At 42.0% G+C, this 20,577-nt stretch overlaps 2 protein-coding genes across 5 annotated transcripts in view; both read right to left on the bottom strand.

Annotated features, from left to right (window-relative positions):
- The window catches only part of RRM1 (ribonucleotide reductase catalytic subunit M1), a 40,547-nt gene extending 25,494 nt beyond the window's left edge, over window positions 1-15,053 (bottom strand). Inside the window, exons 1-4 of the mRNA XM_005886649.3 lie at window positions 14,733-15,053; window positions 7,119-7,207; window positions 2,811-2,988; window positions 1,603-1,703 (exon numbers count right to left, since the gene is read on the bottom strand). Of these exons, the coding sequence (XP_005886711.2) occupies window positions 1,603-1,703; window positions 2,811-2,988; window positions 7,119-7,207; window positions 14,733-14,751 (387 nt within the window). The 5' untranslated portion in view covers window positions 14,752-15,053. The remainder of the gene's footprint in view (window positions 1-1,602; window positions 1,704-2,810; window positions 2,989-7,118; window positions 7,208-14,732) is intronic.
- A 1,989-nt stretch (window positions 15,054-17,042) lies between these two features.
- STIM1 (stromal interaction molecule 1) overlaps window positions 17,043-20,577 on the bottom strand; it is a 204,945-nt gene continuing 201,410 nt past the window's right edge. For all 4 annotated transcript variants that reach the window (XM_070383826.1, XM_070383828.1, XM_005886647.2 and 1 more), the window contains one exon: window positions 17,043-18,964. In XM_070383826.1, coding sequence (XP_070239927.1) covers window positions 18,448-18,964 — 517 coding nt within the window. In that variant the 3' untranslated portion in view covers window positions 17,043-18,447. The remainder of the gene's footprint in view (window positions 18,965-20,577) is intronic.

Genomic DNA, 20,577 nt, shown 5'->3' with positions numbered 1-20,577 from the left:
AGTATCCTAACTAGGCTTAAAAACACATACATTAAAAGACTAGAAGAAAACATATAAGTTGTACATAAGTAAAAACATAAATGTGACTTTCCCTATTGTGCTTACAGTATCTCTAAAAAGGGAAAGAATATGAGCATAAAAGGGACTATATTATCATCCTAAAACATGTTTTTAGATTAGCTATTAATCCAAAAGTATTGGAGCCATATAAATACTAATACATATCTTTATTTTCCATTTTAAACTGTACATAACAATATATGATAAACAATTACATTAATTCTAAGGCTAATCAAATCCATAGTCCTTTAACAGGTTTTAAACAAAATATTGCTGTGACAGTGATGTTTTAAAGCAGAACTGGCCATTGTTACAGAGCTTTTGTAGGCTATAAAGCCATTTAAAGGAAAGAAAGCAATTAGGTACTAATAATCATTTTGGATAGAGGAAAATAGAGCCAATTTTTCAAAATACTATCAGTGTTGCCATATAAGGATCCATGTCTGAGGACTAGAAAAATCTATACAAAACTCCTCACTTTCTCTTAAACTTTTAAGGGCATCTTTGTTGCCAAAGGCAGGTAGGGGCTTTGCATGATTTATGGAGAACTGAGATACTTGATTATCAAAATTTATATTTTAGATACAAGTTTTTGATGTCATTAATTTTTGTTTCTCACCTATCTTCAAGATAATACACATGAACACAAACAACTCACTCAGTTTTCTCTCAGTCTCTTTAACATGTGATACATATTTACAGACAGCCAACGAATCACTCTATTACCTTCAGTTAAAACTGATTTCTAATCTGTGCAGATATGCATGGTAAATAAATTCCGTGTGCAAAGGGCCTGGCTGGATCTACCCATCTTTCCCTCTGTCCTCTGAAATGTAGTTAAGAAAGGAATTGAAACACAAATGGATAATTTTTAAGTTGCTGAGCAAGAAGATCTTCCAAAATTTTATCTGAGCAACCTTTTTGGAAGTCAGTTTGGCAATGTCTACCAAAATTTTGAACGCACATACTTTTTGGCTCAGCAATTCCACTGAAGGGATTTACCTCACCAATATACTCATCTATAAGCAACTCACTACCATATGAGAATAGCGACTGCAGTGATAAATGGAAACAAATATTCATCACTAGATCAATTCTTACATATATATATATAGTGATGATATGGCTATAGGATAGAATGCTATGCAGGTGTTAAAAAGAACAAGGTAAATTCATAAATGCTAATAAAGAACTATCTCTAAGATACACCTGTAAGTGAAAAAATATTAGAAAGAATAGTATGCACAGTACATTACCACTAAAAGGCAAAATAAATGTACATACACCATGTGTTATAGAACAATTCTGGAAAAATACTTTTTTTTTTTTTTTTTGCTCCTCCTCAGGGTCTTTGGTCTTTTCATAGTAATTTATTGTCCATAAAGTGCTATTCTTTCTAGACAAGAAAACTAGGATTCAGAGAAGGAGAATTACTTTTTACCTCTATCACTTATCATAGTGTTTAAATTTTTTAAAATGTGTTCATTGCCTTAAAAAAAAAAACCTATAAAAGCTTTTTCACCAGAAAAGCATTCTACATACATCTTTATTTGCCAAAACAATATCCAATGTTGACTTGGCCACCATGGGAGAGTGTTTGCCATTGTGTGGGTTTATATAGTTGAAGAGGTCTTCCATTACATCTAAAAACAAAACAACAGAAAATTAAAATATCAAAATCACTTAACAGCAAGTTCAATACTCAGGTTAACAATTTAAAAGTGGTTCTCAACTGTTTTTCATCCCAACTCACCTTAGTACCTAGCAAAGACAGTGCTCAATGGACAAATACATGTTATATAAATATACACGGAAATTTACATAAGTAAAATAAGGAAACCCTTAAAGAAATAACTTTCCAGAGTTGGAGTGAGCATATGCTCTTATAGTATAGCATATGCTCTTTGAAAAAGACTGCCAGATGATTCTAACATCTTACCCCATTAAGGATTTATTAGGTGAAAATAAATAAAAGAATAAATTATAATCTCAAGTTTTCTTTTATCCTAACAAAACAGAAACTCAACTTAAAATTCAAAATCTATCATCTCAAGGATTTTACTTCTATAAATGCACATTGAGTAAAAAGCTCTCTCTCTTTCAGACATCATAGCAGATATTTGGTCCCCTGAGTTTACATATAATACAGACACATACAAAGCTGGCATTCTGACACTGACTTGAATCCATAGATCAATTTTGGAAGATCTGATATCTTTACTCTTATAAATCTACTGAAGAGGGAGATATAATGTTTAAAGTCCCACATAAAAGATCTGGAATTGAGAGCCAAAAGATTTCTACTCTCAGTCTACCAGCTGACTTCTTACATATCACTTTTTATATACTTAACAAATTATTTAACTGTCTTTTGCCCACATTCTGAGCTGTAAAATGGGAGTGATGACTAATGGTGACAAAAGACTGACTGTAACATTTTGTTTAACCTAGGAATTATCAATAATTTTTTTTTCCAACCATACCACCACCAAGCATGTAAAGAGGAGCTTCAAAAAAAAAAAAAAAATAGAGAGAGAACAAAAAGATAAAGAAAAGTTTTCACTGACCCTTCCATGCAGCAGATGAGCAGCATGGAGAAACAGGAAGTTCTAGTCTCCCTCTGCCATCAACTTGCACACTTCGCTTTTTTAAACAAGATATAACTTTTCTTTTGATACTCAAGGTTTCATTCTAGTATGCCTATACATTTTCTGAGAATACTAAAGTCTTTCTTTTTCTTCTAGACTCACCACTGAATACTTTCTTGGTTTCTTTGTGCAAGTTAGAGACGGCAATCCTTGCTGCCAGGATGGCATAGTCAGGGTGCTTAGTAGTCAAGGTTGCAGCTGTCTCAGCAGCCAAAGTATCCAGTTCCACAGTAGTGACCCCACTGTATAAGCCTTGGATTACCTTCATAGTGATCTGAGCCTATAAAAGCAAAGCTAAGAATTACTTGTGCTTTTCCAAAAATCAACATCTTCCTTAAAACAGCAATGAAAACAATCAAATTTATATCAAAATAAAAGATAATTTCCTTTTATGAAAAATCATCTTTCAGAATTGTACACTGTGGAAAATTTAGTAATGAGACTTCATAAGTGAATAGAGCTGCTAGAAAATGCATACTACATATATAATGAAGCGTCCAAAGAAAGAAGGAAGGAAAGAGGGAGAGGGGTAAGGGAGAGAGAGGGGGGAGAGAGGCAGGGAGTGGGCAAGGGAGGAAGGAGTGAAGAAAAGAAGAAAATTAGTTTTAAAGTCTAAGTAGAGCTTTACAAAGATTAACAGACACATAGGCAAACAGCTGAAAACAGACCAATTTTTCTATAAGTATTTTCCCATCTTTCATTCAAATTTTCTGTATATAATCATGGTTCAGGCCATATACTTACCTATTTTCCCCCAATTATTCCTAAGGACAAGTACAGGAAAGCAAACAAATCAAACTTTAATCAGTCTAGTGAAAGGAGATCAAAGTGTAAGCTAGAATTGGGGCTGAGCAGTTAGATAATTTAATGGCTACCCTTTAACACGTCCCTGGTGTGAATGGCTTCCCTGGTAGCTCAGACGGTAAAGAATCTGCCTGCAATGCTGGTTCCATCCCTGGGTCAGGAAGATCCCCCGGAGAAAGGCATGGCAACCGATTCCAGTATTCTTGACTGGAGAATTCCATGGACAGAGGAGGCTGGCGGGCTACAATCCGTGGTGTCGCAAAGAGTCGGACACAACTGAATGCCTTTCACTTCACTTCACTTCTTTAACACTTCACAAAATATCTCAACTTTCATAATCTTCTCTGACATTTCACAATTACCTGTGAGATGGGTATTATAATTATCCCCACTTTACATGAGGAACCAGGTTACGGGGACTTGCCCAAGGTTTTTAATGTCTAAGTCTTCTGGCTCCATATCCCATTCAACCTCACTACATTTCACTGTTTTCAAGACCATACTGTAAGAGGCACCCCTTTTTAAAATACACAATGCCCAAGTCAAGAAAGACAAATTCTAAGTTGTATGTTGCTGCTGTTCAGTTGCCCAGTTATGTCCAACTCTTTGCAACCCCATGGACTGTAGCACACCAATCTAAGCTGTATATGTGTATGTATTTACTGAATCTCAAAAAAAAAGAAAAAAACAGATTAGGGAATCCCTGAATGTCCAGTGGTTGGGACTCCGAGCTTCCACTGCAGGAGTTCAATCCCTGATGGAAACTAAGGTTGCCCAAGCTGTGTGGCCGCAAAGGAAAAAAAAAGATCAATCCAAATAGGAAAAGGAGTACATCAAAGCTGTATATTGTCACCCTGCTTATTTAACTTCTATGCAGAGTACATCATTAGAAACACTGGGCTGGAAGAAGCACAAGCTGGAATCAAGACTGCCGGGAGAAATATCAATAACCTCAGATATGCAGATGACACCACCCTTATGGCAGAAAGTGAAGAGGAACTAAAAAGCCTCTTGATGAAAGTGAAAGAGGAGAGTGAAAAAGTTGGCTTACAGCTCAACATTCAGAAAACAAAGATCATGGCATACGGTCCCATCACTTCATGGAAAATAGATGGGGAAACAGTGGAAACAGTGTCAGACTTTATTTTTCTGGGCTCCAAAATCACTGCAGATGGTGACTGCAGCCATGAAATTAAAAGACGCTTACTCCTTGGAAGGAAAGTTATGACCAACCTAGATAGCATATTCAAAAGCAGAGACATTACTTTGCCAACAAAGGTCCATCTAGTCAAGGCTATGGTTTTTCTAGTGGTCATGTATGGATGTGACAGTTGGACTGTGAAGAAAGCTGAGCGCCGAAGAATTGATGCTTTTGAACTGTGGTGTTGGAGGAGACTCTTGAGAGTCCCTTGGACTGCAAGGAGATCCAACCAGTCCATTCTGAAGGAGATCAGTCCTGGGTGTTCTTTGGAAAGAATGATGCTAAAGCTGAAAGTCCAGTACTTTGGCCACCTCATGCGAAGAGTTAACTCATTGGAAAAGACTCTGATATTGGGAGGGATTGAGGGCAGGAGGAGAAGGGGACGACAGAGGATGAGATGGCTGAATGGCATCACCGACTCGATGGATATGAGTTTGTGTGAACTCCGGGAGTTGGTGATGGACAGGGAGGCCTGGCGTGCTGTGATTCATGGGGTCGCAAAGAGTCGGACACAACTGAGCAACTGAACTGAACTAAATCCAACAGAAAATGAATGTCATTTCCCAGTTGACCAAAGCATGCCTCTCTCAAAAAAAAAAAGTGTAATTACTAGTTTAAAATTTATCCCAATTACATGTTAGACCTAAACTCAAGTTTCTCCTGATCATTTTCTTCTCAGCAGATAGTCATGTTCAGTAAAAGAGTAATGAAGTCTTCTAAACACTTTCTGGTGCTACAAGGCAAGTAATCAGAACTCAGAATAAAACAACATCCATGTGCTAATAACCACTCCATATAAGCATGGAGATTTGTTCATCTACCCTAGAATGCTCATGTTGGCTCCAGCACCCTTGCGCTCTGAAATGTATGCAACTGGCAACAGAACACCTAGGAGTCAAGATACCAATATTCTTCTTCCTATACTCTCACTCACTTGTACTAGTCATCCCCCTTCTCTTTGAACCTTTCTTATCTATAAAACAAGGGAGATAAGATGATCTCTCAGGTTTGTTCCAACTCTAATATACTAAATGTAAAAGGGAAATGTAGTATTTAAATGTAAAAGGGAAATGATAATAAATATATCTTAAAGCTGTATAAAATTATTTTCTTTCGACCATTTGGTCAATTCAATATTTATCAAGCTTCTAATTATGTATGTGTTAAGCATTGTGGATATCGCAAGAACAAGATACAGGCCTCCTCAACAATTCTGGGGGAGGCTAGGAACATATAGTTAAATTCTATACTAGGTGGTTAATGCTATGAGGCCAGTGCAAGTGCTACAGTAATACAGATGTTGTTGTTCAGTCACTAAGTCATATCCGACTCTTTACGACCCCATGAACTGCAGCATGCCAGACTTCCCTGCCCTTCACCATCTCCCAGAGTTTGCTCAAACTCATGTTCATTGAGTCAGTGACGCCATCCAACAATCTCATCATTTGTTACCCCCATCTCCTCCTGCCCTCAATCTTTCCCAGAATCAGGGTCTTTTCCAATGAGTCAGCTCTTCAAATCAAGTGGTCAAAGTATTGGAGCTTCAGCGTCAGCATCACTCCCTCCAATGACTATTCAGGATAGTAATATAGATAAAATATCTAAACAAGGATGGGGCAATATGAGTTTTAAGAAAAAGATTATTAGAGACTCTATTTAGTAAGATCATTTTGAAAGTCATGTGGAATATGGATTGGAAGATGGCAAGGTGAGGAAGACCTGGAGGACAGTTTGGAGACCACTATGGACAGCAGTCTAGATAAGGGATGCTGCAGGTCTAGAGTAGAGGAGTTACAGAAGCTGAGGAGAAAAGCAGAGCAACTTGCTTATGGCTCTCCTGAATTTAAAGGTTGGCTGTGAACTCTATATTACTTTAACGTATCCTTTCCATATGGATAACAAAAAAAGCAAATTTCAAACCAATTTCTACCCAAATGACCACAATTTCAAACAAGTTTTACTACAGATTTTTGCACTTATGAATAAAATAATTTACTCAAGGAAGCCCCTAAGTGAAATGTTAATGTCAAGTTTTCCTCTTTCCTCAGCTTTATAGTTCTCTGAGAAGTCAGAATTCACAGCATAAACAAAAATTTAGGGGAAAAAGTGAGTTTTTTGTTGCTTGTTGTCTTTTTGTTTTGTTTTTTTTGCCATGCCACATGGCTTAGGGACTGAACCCGGGCCACAGCAGTGAAAGCCCAGAGTCCTAATTACTGGATCACCAGGGAATTCCCATAATAAAAAAAAGTTTTAAACAATAAATTCACATTTTACATCCAAGGCTGTAAGAGAATACCACACCAAAATATGTATATATAGCAAGAGAGTGAAGGGGAAGAAGTAAGAGACAAGTAAATGGAATCACATGAAACAAGCAACACAAGATATAAATCCTATTTACTTACAGGATCAACAAAGTCCATATTGAGCCCATAACAAAGCTTCTGGATTCGGGATGTAATTTTGTCGAACATAACTCGCTCTTGGCGGCCATCTAAAGAATCAAACCATACAATTCGTATTAGCACTTACTAAGTTAGCAATACCAAAGAATCAAACATAATCAGCATGTAAACTTTTTCAACTGATCAAAACGAAATGCTCTTTTGTAGACAAATGACTCAGACCCCCAAGAGATTCATTGAGAGATTATTTTTTCATCTTCAAAAAGGAGAGACTTTATATTGAGTCTTCCCTTACATTACATATCAGATGGATTCTTGCAATAAATTTCCCAAATGATCTGTACCCCCAACCCTTGTCCCAAATGACAGGCATAATTATTCTTTAAAACTTAAGTCAAAACCATGTCATTACTCTACTGCCAAGAGTGGTTTATCATCTGTTTCAGAATCAAAGTCAAAATCATTACAATAGTCCACAGAATCCTACACAACCTGTCCTGTGAGCCCCTCCTCCAGGTCACCTCCTACTGTCCCACCTGACCCTGGCAACCTTGACTGCTTACTATATATACCTCTATTAGATCTTTGCTCAATGTCAACTTCTCAATAAGGTTTTCCCCAATCACTCTATTTTAAATTCCAATGCCCCAAACACAACCTTGCCCCTCTTACCCTTCTTCTATACTTTATTTTTCTCCAGAGCACTTCTGATCATCTGACATGCTCTACATTTTACCTGTGTATTTGTTTATTGTATGACTCTTTCACTAGAATATAATTTCCAAAAGGAAAAAGATTTTGTTGTGATTTATTTATCAATGTATTTATTTCCCAGTGCCCAGACCAAAGCTCAAGGCCTAGCACATAGCAGGTACTCAAATAACTATTGAATGCTAAATGATTTATAAACCTGTCTCCATCCTAACACCTTCATGATAAATATGGCTTTTGTACTCTCCTAGAGTAATTAATGATTTGAATTTACTTCATACCATGTAAAGAAGTACTTCTTTCTACTTGTAACTCAAAACAATCTTCCAGAGGCAACCTGTTATTTTTTATTTTGGGGATATGGAAGCACATACATATGGACCTTATATAGTTAGTCCTTTCATGGTTTGGACTTATATCCTACAGCTCTTCCTTCTTCCTAACAAAAAGTCCGGCTGGCCCAAGGACTTTCTCAAACGTTTGATAAAGAATAATGAACAATAAGAAACTGCTAGTAACCCATCATCAATAAAAGAAGTTAGTTTTTCTTAAACACTAATACATTAACTAAGACAGCTCTTCTCTTTCTGATTACCACTGTGATCTCCTTTTCTAACCAGACTCACATATGCATTGTTTAACTCTGAAATAAAGTAATTTAGTTGGCACACACCAGGACTGAGCCCTTAATGCTATACTAACTGGTTAGGCAGATAGGTGACCACAAGGCAGCTGAAAATTTGCAGCTGTCAAATTAATCAGGAAACTGACAAAAAGTACAAAACCAACTCTCTAAATTCACACTGGGAAGAGGAGGCATACTAAAGGGCTAAAGGATCAGTGATCCACTGTTCTCTAGCCTATCATTTCACTTGGTCATTTTTTTTCAACCCATAAACTGATTTCATCATTTCACTAATCCCTGCTTACATTATCCTCTTCTCTCAAACAAGGCCCTCCTTAATTTGGCCCCACATCTCTTCTGCTGATCCTTGTAAAAGGATCCTAATAAGGATCCTACATTCTAATAAGGCCTCCCATTCCCACATCCATATAACTGATTATACCTTACTCTGCCCAAAAGTCCTTCTTCCACCTTTCCATACATCTAACTCCTACTCACTCTCCAACTCTCACCATATCCGTGAAACCTGCCCCAAACACTGTAACTCACATTGCCCTCTTCCTCCTGTGAAATCCTCTTGAACACTAATTGTCTGATTTCCTCTTGGGTATAAGCTGTCTTTTTAAATTCCTCTCTTCAGGAAGACTTTGCTAATACTGTAAGACCAAGTATATGCCTCTTCTGCAAGATATGAACTTTCTATTCCCTCTACCTACAAAGTTCAGCTCACATATCTTCACACAGCTGGCTCTTAGTATTATTCAGAGCTCAGCTGAAATGTCACCTCCCTACCTGAGGATCCAATCCAAGGTTACCTTTTCATTCATCTTTATCACATTACCCTGTTTTACCACCACCATCTCACAAACCACTATCTGGAATTAACTCATTCTTACTTGTTTCTTGTATACATTTAACTACTGTCAGTCACTCACAACAGAATGTAAACTCCAGTCAGAAAAGAATTTAGCTTGTTTTGTTCACTGCTGAATCCATAGTACCTAACACAGTTCTCGGCATAAAAGAGATGCTGAATATAGTCAGTCCTCTGAATCCACGGGTTCCACATCCATAAACAGTATATGATCTGTGGTTGGCTGAAGCCCTGGATGCTGAACTGGAATTTGCACATGAAGAATCCACAGAGACTGAGGGGTGACCATGAGACTTGAGCATACACGGATTTTGCTATCCACAACAGGTCCTAGAACCAAATGCCCCATGGATACAGGGGAACGACTGTAAATACTTTCTGAATAATTGAATGAATGGGCTGCTTAGCCTGTATTTTACATATTAGAATACTGATCACCTTATGTTAATGTTTTTGTCTATTTTTCTCAATTGATTGTAAGATCTTTGAAAGCCAAACTATTTCTGCCTACTCACAATAACCTCAGTGCCGAGCACAGTAGCCACACAGATCTGTAAAATTATACAGTGGGCTGTTAAGGGAATGAGAAAGGATGGGAAGGAAGAAGGGAGAGGAAGGGTGGTGCGGGAGAGAGAGGATCTGGAATAGAAGAGATTATCAGAGTGCAAATAGATGCTTTAGAAAGTATTATTTTGAAAACTTTGTTTCAGTTTTACATAAATACTTACATATACATGTGTTTACTCAGTCATAATGGAAAATAATTTTTACTGTGGGTTACAAAACCCAAAGTTTTGAAAACACTATACTGAATTTCAAAGCACATTTTACAACTCAGCTGCATTGCATTTATTCCAATGGTTCTCAACTTTTAATCTTAACCTCCTTGAGCAATACGATGCTGTCCCACCAAGAATAACAAGACAACAAATAAGAAAAATTCATCTACTATTCCCTTCTGTTATCTAATACTTTTCATATAGATTATTCCTATATCCCTAACACCCCTAAGATCATGGAAGATGGAGATGCCTTCTCCCTCTGCTATTTACCTCATGGTGCTTGGCAAGACATTACTACATTCAGTAAGTATTTTAAGTTTACTGCAGTTGCCCTACTGAATAATTATACTACGATTGGCAAAAATTGCATGTGTTAGTCTGCTTCTATACTATCATCCCAAAAATAAGGGGAGGAGAAAATACCCTAAACAAATTAAAGATGAAAAATAAAATTAACCTAAGTACAACTTTGTATATGAACAAGCCTTGCTGAATGTTACTTGCAGTCTAGCAGCAAACCATCTGGATCAAATTATGTTCTCTGAGGGAATTAGAAACAAAATAAGACCTGCCTTTTGTTGTAGGTAGTACTTTTTAAACGACAGTACTTGAAAGTGGACCCAAAAGGTTAAAAATGTAACACAGAGGTGTTACCCACTCCAGAGATTTATGACCACAAGTTTTTGATTCATCTGTTACAGATGTATCTTAAGAGCTTCTCATCCTTCCATATCTTTTTCTAAAGGTCTAAAAAAACTGAATCGTCCCCTCTCACAGGAATCAACCAACAAAAGTGCATTATGTGTTTCGGTCTTTGGTCTCGACAGCTAAAATGGGAGACTACAGAAATGGAGAGAATGATGTTTCAAAGATACTAATGACAAGAAGGGCCATAACTCTATCTCTAGGCTGTAAATGACCTAGTTACAATCAAATCAACTACATTCCTACTTACAACACTCATCATATTCTATATTTTAAAGTATTAGTTTGGTACAAAAGTAATTGAAGTTTCAGACTGTAAATTTTAAATCATTATAACTAGGCTCAAACATCTTTATTAATCAAAATAGGAACCATTACAATCAACACATTTTTGCTAATTAGAAATAAGTTCCTTTATTCCTGTAGTATAAAAATCTGTGCTTCAGGATTCGACGAACTCTTGGAAAGTATTTTCTGCCTCCTCAGGTTGTGGAAGCGTTTTGCCTGAAAACAGTTGTGGAGATGTTTTAAGAAGTGGTAGTCAGTTGGCAAGAGGTCAGGTAATGGTGGATGAGGCAAAGCTTCGTAGCCCAATTCATTCAACTTCTGAAGTGTTGGTTGTGTGACGTGCAGTCGGGCATTGTAGTGCAGAAGAATTGGGCCCACTCTGTTGCCCAATGCCAGCTGTAGGCGTTGCAGTTTTCGGTGCATCTCATCGATTTGCTGAGCATACTTCTCAGATGTAATGGTTTCACCAAGATTCAGAAAGCTATAGTGCACCAGAGCAGTAGCAGATCACCCAATAGTGACCATGACCATTTTCTGGCGCAAGTTTGGCTTTGGAGCTTCTTCTCTGTTCAACCACTGAGCTGGTCATCACCAGTTGCCATATAAAATCCACTTTTCATCACATTTCACAGTTCAATCGAGAAACTGTCATTGTTGCATAAAATAAGAGAAGATGACACTTCAAATTATTTTTTTTTAATTTTCAGTCAGCTCATGAGGCATCCATTTATCAAGTTTTTACACTTTTTCAATTTGCTTCAAATGCCAAAGGACCACAGAATGGTCGACTTTGAGTTCTTCAGCAACTTCTTGAGTGGTTGTCTAAGAGGATCAGCTTCGATGATGGCTCTCAATTGTCATCAACTTTCAATGGCTGGCCACTACACTCATCTTCAAGGCTCTCTTTGCAAAACTTCTTTAACCACCACTGCACTGTACATTCATTAGCAGTTCCTGGGCCAAAGTAATGCTTAAAATTCTCCAAGCCAGGCTTCAGCAATGTGTGAACCGTGAACTTCCTGATGTTCAAGCTGGTTTTAGAAAAGGCAGAGGAACCAGAGATCAAATTGCCAACATCTGCTGGATCATGGAAAAAGCAAGAAAAGCAAGATGTTCCAGAAAAACATCTATTTTTGCTTTATTGACTATGCCAAAGCCTTTGACTGTGTGGATCACAATAAACTGTGGAAAATTTTGAAAGAGATGGGAATACCAGACTACCTGATCTGCCTCTTGAGAAATCTATATGCAGGTCAGGAAGCAACAGTTAGAACTGGACATGGAACAACAGACTGGTTCCAAATAGGAAAAGGAGTCCGTCAAGGCTGTATATTGTCACCCTGCTTATTTAACTTATATGCAGAGTACATCATGAGAAACGCTGGACTGGAAGAAGCACAAGCTGGAATCAAGATTGCCGGGAGAAATCTCAATAACCTCAGATATGCAGATGACACCACCCTTATGGCAGAAAGTGAAGAGGAACTCAAAAGCCTCTTGATGAATGTGAAAGTGGAGAGTGAAAAAGTTGGCTTAAAGCTCAACATTCAGAAAACGAAGATCATGGCATCCGGTCCCATCACTTCATGGGAAATAGATGGGGAAACAGTGGAAACAGTGTTAGACTTTATTTTTCTGGGCTCCAAAATCACTGCAGATGGTGACTGCAGCCATGAAATGAAAAGACGCTTACTCCTTGGAAGGAAAGTTATGACCAACCTAGATAGCATATTCAAAAGCAGAGACATTACTTTGCCAACAAAGGTCCGTCTAGTCAAGGCTATGGTTTTTCCTATGGTCATGTATGGATGTGACAGTTGGACTGTGAAGAAAGCTGAGCGCCAAAGAGTTGATGCTTTTGAACTGTGGTGTTGGAGAAGACTCTTGAGAGTCCCTTGGACTGCAAGGAGATCCAACCAGTCCATTCTGAAGGAGATCAGCCCTGGGATTTCTTTGGAAGGAATGATACTAATGCTGAAACTCCAGTACTTTGGCCACCTCATGGAAGAGTTGACTCATTGGAAAAGACTCTGATGCTGGGAGGGATTGGGGGCAAGAGGAGAAGGGGACAACAGAGGATGACATGGCTGGATGGCATCACTGACTCGATGGACATGAGTCTGAGTGAACTCTGGGAGTTGGTGATGGACAGGGAGGCCTGGCGTGCTGCGGTTCATGGGGTCACAAAGAGTCGAACACGACTGAGCGACTGATCTGATCTGATCTGATCTGGGCCAAATGCGCTGTTGATGTTGCAAGCTGTCTTTGCTGCTTTACAACCCATTTTGAACTCAAAAAAATCGCTCAAATTTACTTTTTGTCTAACATCATTTCTATAGTCTAAAATAAATATAAAAATAAATAGCAAATAATCTTCAGCAAAAAAAGCACAAAGTGAGAAATATGCATTAAAATGATATATAACATAACCACATTTATTTAAGAATTATTCCAATACCAAACAGCAAAGTTCAAAAATGTAAAACCGCAATTACTTCTGCACCAACCTAATTATCTCACCCACTTCTGGAGCCTCTATTCACGGGCAGGTTCAGTAATAAATTTGGGCATAAAGTCCCCATCTTTGAGACACTCACAACCTAGTGGACAAAACAGTCAGTCAACCAGTATTTACTAAGTGCCTACAATTTTGAAATAACTTTAATGCTTTAACAGAGGCATACTGAGTAGACTCAAAACTTGTTCCTATCTGTCCCACATGGTTCTCTGTTAAAAGTATGCTTTGCCCTTGTTTTTCGAACCTGATTATAAACCTTTTCCTGAGGCAAGTCTGTCTCCTCTTAAAATTAATTTCACAGAATCAAGCAAAGGACTGACACAAACGAAGTCCTCAGCAAGTCTAACGGAAAATGTGTCGAGGAAGAACACAAGTTCCTGCCTCTTCCCGGTCCCCACCCTGTCAGAAGATGTCTTGGCCACCCTACTCTAATTCCCTATCTCTTCCTATCAAAGGTAAAGCCAACTAGTCCCGATCCCAAACTCCTCTGGGGCTATTCTTCCAACAATGGAAACACGGAGCGACAACTCTGTGGAGATGTCTGTGTCTGAGACTGACTTTTTAACCCCACAAAAAGAGATCAGGAAGCTGGTAGGTGCCCGTGTAGAATGCAGAGCCCCTGATTACCTAGCTTCCCCGGGGCCTAGGTTAGGACAGGCGACCATCTTTTTTTTATTGTTGTGACCAACAACAATAAAACTGTTGCTGGCTACGGGTTCGAAGTCCGGTATCACCAGCATCTAACTGGGTGACAATGCAGTTCGGAAGCCTCTCTCTGCCCGAAACGGAGCTAATAATCCCTACCTCAGGGGCTCGCGGAGAGGAATAAAGTACCGCCTGCAAAGTGCTGGGCGCACACAGTTACAACTCGCTAAGGGAAAGGTGTTACTACTTTTTAGATACGCGGCTGGATGACAGAGCCGAGGGGCGCAGATTGAAGCTCAGAACGGGGTTTGGGACAGACTGACGAAAGGGCAGGAGGCCGAGCGGCTGACAGGGCGGGAAACCGCTGCCGGTAGCGCGGGAAGCGGCAGAAGCCGGCGGGAGCGGCTAACTGCAGGGCGGCGGCGGCCCGCGTCCCTCACCCGCCAGCCCCTCCCCGGCCTCTCACCTCGCTTGATCACATGCATCGCAGCTAGTAACTGAGGCGCTGAGGGATGCGACACGAGACTGCAGCTCTGAGGCTCCGGTGCGATCGAGAAGGTGGCCGAGCACGGAGGGTCAGGCTCGAAGGTTTGCTCGGGTGCAGGGCCTGGAATTAGGACCAGAGAGCACTTTCCTCCACAGAGCAGAGGAAGGCAATCCGAATCCGCTTCCCGCTCCCGCCAGCCGCGACGCAAAAGCAGCGCGACCAAGCTCCAGTGACGTCACGTGACGCAGCCAGCGCCGCGGCCGGTGGGCAAGGCTAGCGTAGCAGAATCGGCCTGGCCCCACAGCCACCATGTTAAGTGTGGGCAGGGCCGAGGAGATGGCGCCTCTCCTACGGCAGCGTTGGCAGTGAAAGCCCCTGGCGGGAACGGAGATATCCCGCCGCCATGTTGGATGTGGGCACAGCGGAATTCTGGGCTCAGCCCGCCGGGTCTTGCCCCGCCCCTCGAGAGTATTGGAAATAGCAAAACTCCATCCATCCACTTTTTCGTGTCTTGACGGTTGTTAAATTATGATAACCCAAGACTGTCGTCTGAGGTGGGCTCTAGCCGGAGATACGTAGACGGAAGCTGGGAGCCCCAGGGCCCTTCTTAGGTGGGCCTGAGTCCGGTTAGGGAGAGAGCCTTGCTATGCCAAGGAAGGGCCTTTGTATTTTATCCTGATAGAAATCGGAGCGAGCTTTGGCAGAGTTTGAGTGGGGCAAGGCTATGATCCGTTTGCTTTTAGAATTATCAAGTGGGTGGTGGCAGAGATAGGGTCAGCCGTAAGGCCTTGGGGAGGTAGAATGGACAGGACTTGGTGACCGAACGTGGGGAGTAAGCATAGGTGAGACATGACTCACAAGTCTGGTGTAGAACCTTCAGCTTTGGGCTAGGCAAACTAATTTTTATGAAATCTCATGTGGCATCTCCACTGTAAAATCTTTCATTGGTTCCTTATTGCCATCAAGGTGATCCCAAGGTTCCTGTGAGGCATAGCAATACCTCAAAGATATTGGTGATTTGGTTCTCATAGGGACAGAGTAAAGGGACAAAATAGGTAATTAGTTAATCCCACTAGGGGATTGTAAGTAGAATAATTATGGGAGACCCCATAAGTTAATGATTACTCAAGAAAGCAGACTTGATTAGCAAGAAAACCATGCAACACAGCATGAGACACGTCCCCAAACAATGAAACAATGATGGCATGAGCCCCACATCCTGCCCCATGAGCTCAGTAAGTTAATGATTCCTAGGACATGGTCTCTGTACACATTAAAAAAAAAAAATTATGGACCTAGCTTGACTGTTTAGGAAAACACTCCCCTGCTCAACTTGGAGGAGGAGCTAATGATGTCTACTCAAGAAAGACAAAAAAAGTTCTCCTCCTCCCTGCCTTTCCTTTGATTATAAAACTGTAGCACAGTAAGCTCTTGGGGCACAGCACCCCCCTCCCTCACCAGCCTGCTCATAAGCCTCACAAGCATCCTATTCTAATAAATCACCTCTTATATATCACTTTGCCTCTTGCTGAGTTCTTTCTGCACTGAGACATAAAGCACCAGGAGTTCTTCAGAGCCCCCTGAAATGACACCGAATGGTCAGTTCCAGACCACTGCAATACAGCAAATATCATGATAAAGCAAGTCATGAAATTTTTGGTTTCCTGGTGCATATAAAAGTTATGTTTACACTATACTGTAGTCTTTTATGTGTGCAATAGCATTGTCTAAAAAAAATGCACAGCTTAATAAAAAATACATTACTGCTAAAAAACATTAACCACCATCTGAGCCGTCAACAGCGGTAATATTTTTCCAGGTGGAGGGTTTGAACTACTGCAAGAATTACCAAATGTGACACAGAAACATGAAGCAAGTAAATGCTGTTGGGAAAAACATAAGACTCCCTTGCCACTAATCTTCAATTTGTAAAAAGTGCAATACTTGCAAAGTGCAATAAAATGAGATATGCCTGTAATTCTAAAAGTCATAGGTGATCAGTGAAGCTATATGATAGATAGGATCAAATAGCCTAGAGGTAGGGTTGCCAGGTTAAGCTAATAAAAATTTATCCCTAACATTTCATAGGACATAATTACATTTTTAAAAGTTATTTGTTTAATATTCAAATGTAACTGAGTATCCTGTATTTCATCTGGTAACCCCACCAGAGAGTTTTGGGTAAGTGTATTAGAGTTTCATTTTCCCTTGGCAGAAGAGAAATGTCCCTTCATCCTATCTGCTATGCCACAAAGAGCACAGAGAACACAATGAGAGTCAAAGCCAGCAGAGGTTAAAATCTCCTACATGCTTTATTGGACTTCAAAGAGTCTTATGAAATAACACAGAAAAACCCATGTGAGGTTGTCCGGGGGGTACAAGGCAGTCTGCAGCCTAGAACCTCCTAAGACCAGCCCCAGGTGCCCCCACCCCAGGCCCAAAATAGGATCCCAGAGTAAAGATGGCAGGGAGTGGGGCAGAGGGAAAATACCTTTACAGCCATAGCAAAAACAGGTAAGGGAGAGAGTTGTCTAGAGGGTGGGAAGGGTGAGGGAGAAGTGGTCACACAGCCACCTTGACCTACACCAGCTTCCTCAGCCACCCCCATCCCTAAACTGGCTGTGTCCTTGAGCCTCTAGCCCAGGCTATGCAGTAACATGAACACAGGTCTGACAGGGGGAGTATGTGGTGCAGGCACTTGGGAAGTTCAGGAGATTTCAATTTTAAAATGTCTTTTGGTTCAAATGTGACGACACTCTGCCCAACAGCTTCGGGGCCCCATTAGAGCCCTCTATCATAGCTGAGGCTCCTATGGTTGGGGAGCCGACTGTCCTGAGCCTTAGGAGTAATGATGCTTGGGGAGCATTTGGGAAGCATTTCTTACAGCATTTCTTACCCCTGCAGTGTAGGGCAGTGGGGATAAGAGAAGCAGGTGTGGGTGAGAGAAGAGAGAAAAAGTGACTGCCTTGTAGCCCACATCTCTGGCTCCTACTCATCCTCAGACTAGAAGTTGCTTCCAATCTATCCCTGAGCCTAGCCTCTCTTCAAAACTCTAGTGACTTGTTCTCTGGGAATTGGTTTTACTCCCCCATGGACCCCTGGAGTCCTAGTAAGCTCCAAGCCGAGGTTACCTCTGGCCTACCACACTTGCAGAGAGCAAACCTCAAACATTAAGTCCTAGGCCCCAGTCTGGGGCAAAGAGAACCATCGTCAGTGGCGGGGTGGGGGTGGGGGTGCAGGGATAGAGATCTGAGGCACAGGTGTCAGAAGTTACTCCCCCATCCTCCCCCGCTAGCTGCTAGGGGAAGTTGGGGAGTGGTGGGAGGGAGAAGCCTGAAAGCAGGAGACAGAGTAACAAGAAACCAAACCTCAAAACTGGGACAGCAGAGACACAGCAGCCAGACCCCAGAGGTGGTGCTGGGAGCCGAGGGCACAGCAACCAAGACATGCACTGAAGCGGAGAGGGGGTGACAGCAGCAGCCCATGTTTGGGAGGGAGGCAGGCCATGGTGGTCAGTTAATAAATAATGTTGAAGGACCCAAGGATGTGGGAGGCAGGTATGTACAGTGCCCAGGCCCCAGAGCCAGCCCCTCCCAGGCCCTGTGCTGGGGGCCAGGTATCTTGGAAGGGAGGGGAGGGGAGGCAGAAGACCAGGGAAGGACAAGTTGTCCCACCACTGCCACCCCCATCCTGTCTACTTCTTAAGAGGCTTCTTAAAGATTTTGAGGGGAAACTTCTTCCGGCCTGGGCTGGAGTCTGTCTCCTCGCCAATGGAGCCATTATCCTCCTCAGCCGCGGCCTTCTTGCCAGCCAGGTGGGGGATACGTGTATTTCGGCTAGCCTGGAGGGCTCGGCTGTCCCCAGCTGGAGATGGTGTGTCTGGGTCTGGGGGACTTGGGCTGTGAGAACGGGAAGAATCCAAATGTGGAGAGCCACTAGGTAGGGCCGGGGAACTCAGCTCCATCAGGCTGTGGGCCTTGTCCAGCCCGTGGTTCAGCGCCAGCAGTGCTTTCTTGGCCAGGGCAGGGCTGTCAGGCAGTTTCTCCACCAGAGAGCCGGGGTGGGCCCCCTCAATCAGCCGGTGGCTGCCGTTGGAGGTCATGGCGCTGAGAGCCTCATCTGCAGCACGGATCATCTGAGGAGGTTTGGGGGCCAGACGCTGGCGGTCACTCATGTGGAGGGAGGACTCCGAATCGGAATGGGTCAAATCCCTGCAAGACAGGTCAGAGAGGAAGAAAGAGACACAGAGGAATGGGGCACGGGGGTGGGGGGGTGGGGAAGGGGGTTGAAGAGGAGAGGGACCACGGGAGAAGACAAGAGCAGGGTAGGAAAATGGGGATGAGAGAGGGGCGGGAGAGAGCAAATAGGGTGCCCAGCAGGTGGGAAAGAGGGAAGAATGGGAAACAGAGGGAAGTTGACACGGCACAAGAGAGGATGTAGGAATAGGGAATAAGGATAGATTGGAGAAGAGATAAGGAGAAAAGAGTAATATGGGGGGGGGGAGGACATGGGGAGCAAAAGGAGAAGCAGGTAGAAATACAGAGGACCAAGGGAAAGAAAAAAAAGAGGGAAAAGTGATGGAGAGAAAAGAGAAATAAGAAGCAAAAACAAATGTCATTATACCATTAACTCTCTGGCTAAGGGCTTTCGCAGGTCTGGCCCCCACCCCTGATGACTAGCCAGGCCTTAAACCAAAACAGCCATAGGCTTCAGTGCTACACGCATCCTCCTCAGCAAAACCTCTGCTTCCAGAGCTGGTTAGACTTCTTAGGACTCAACCCTAAGCTAACATACATAACTCCTGTCCCACCCAAGGACACATCCAGTCTGGGCCAGGCCCTGAGGAACAGGGAAACATGCAGTCAGTGGGCCTGACCCGGACTAGGGAGAAAAAGACTAGAACAGCCTTGCAAATAATCCCTCACCCCCCTGAAAGGCCAAGATGCTGCCTCTTCCAACCCTCTCTCAGGATTCAAAGAAGGTCACAGAGAAGTGTTTTGGAGTTCAAAGTTGGTTGGCAATAGGAAGACTGGGGTCTTTTTCAGAGCTCTGCTGACAGGGAGAATGTATGGAGGTGCAGAAAGACAGGATATTGGCCTTTGAAGAGCAGTGGTTCAGAAGAGCTGCCCACTGGAAGTCCCAAGGTCTATTTCAATTTCCACCTCTGCCTGATACTTGCTGTGTGACCTTGGACAAGTCATATAACCTTGCTGGTCCTCAGTTTTGGCCAAATGAAGATAACATTGATTCAATTATTTTGCAAGACTGTTTAGAGGCCCAAGTATGTTGGCAAAGCACTTGAAAATGTAGAAAGAATTGTGGGAATGGAGATGATGAGGCCAGTCGAGCAGGAAGACCCTTCCACGGGCCACTCACAAGAGGCTTCTTTGCAAGGCTGAGCTATGCGGACATGGCACTGCACACTGGACATGCACACAGAGGTGGTCCAGCATAGTTGAGACCCTTTAAAGGGCTGGCTATTCCTAAGAAGACCATGAACTAATTCTGGATGCCACCCCTCCTACCTTACAGACAAAAAGGTAGATACAGGAGTCCCCTGCCAATCCTTTAATCCTTCCACTTTCCCAGAGGCCCTAGACCCCATGGCAGACGCAGAGGAGAGGGCTAAGGGAAATGTTTAAACATCCACATCAGAAAACTAAAGGGAAAGGGTCATGAGTGGGAGGGGAGAGGACAGCACAGCAGGACCTAGAAAGGAGAAGGCTGTGGGTAAAAAATTAGGGAGGGCACCGGGCTCCAAAAACAGGCAAAAGCAGGAGGCTGGCTAATAGTTATTATAGGTTTAATTCTCAGTAGGAAACAA

This window comes from Bos mutus, chromosome 15, assembly GCF_027580195.1.
Source record: "Bos mutus isolate GX-2022 chromosome 15, NWIPB_WYAK_1.1, whole genome shotgun sequence".
NCBI classification, from domain to species: domain Eukaryota; kingdom Metazoa; phylum Chordata; class Mammalia; order Artiodactyla; family Bovidae; genus Bos; species Bos mutus.
Note: the sequence above shows the minus strand (reverse complement) of the source record. Positions and strands in the feature narration are given on the sequence as shown.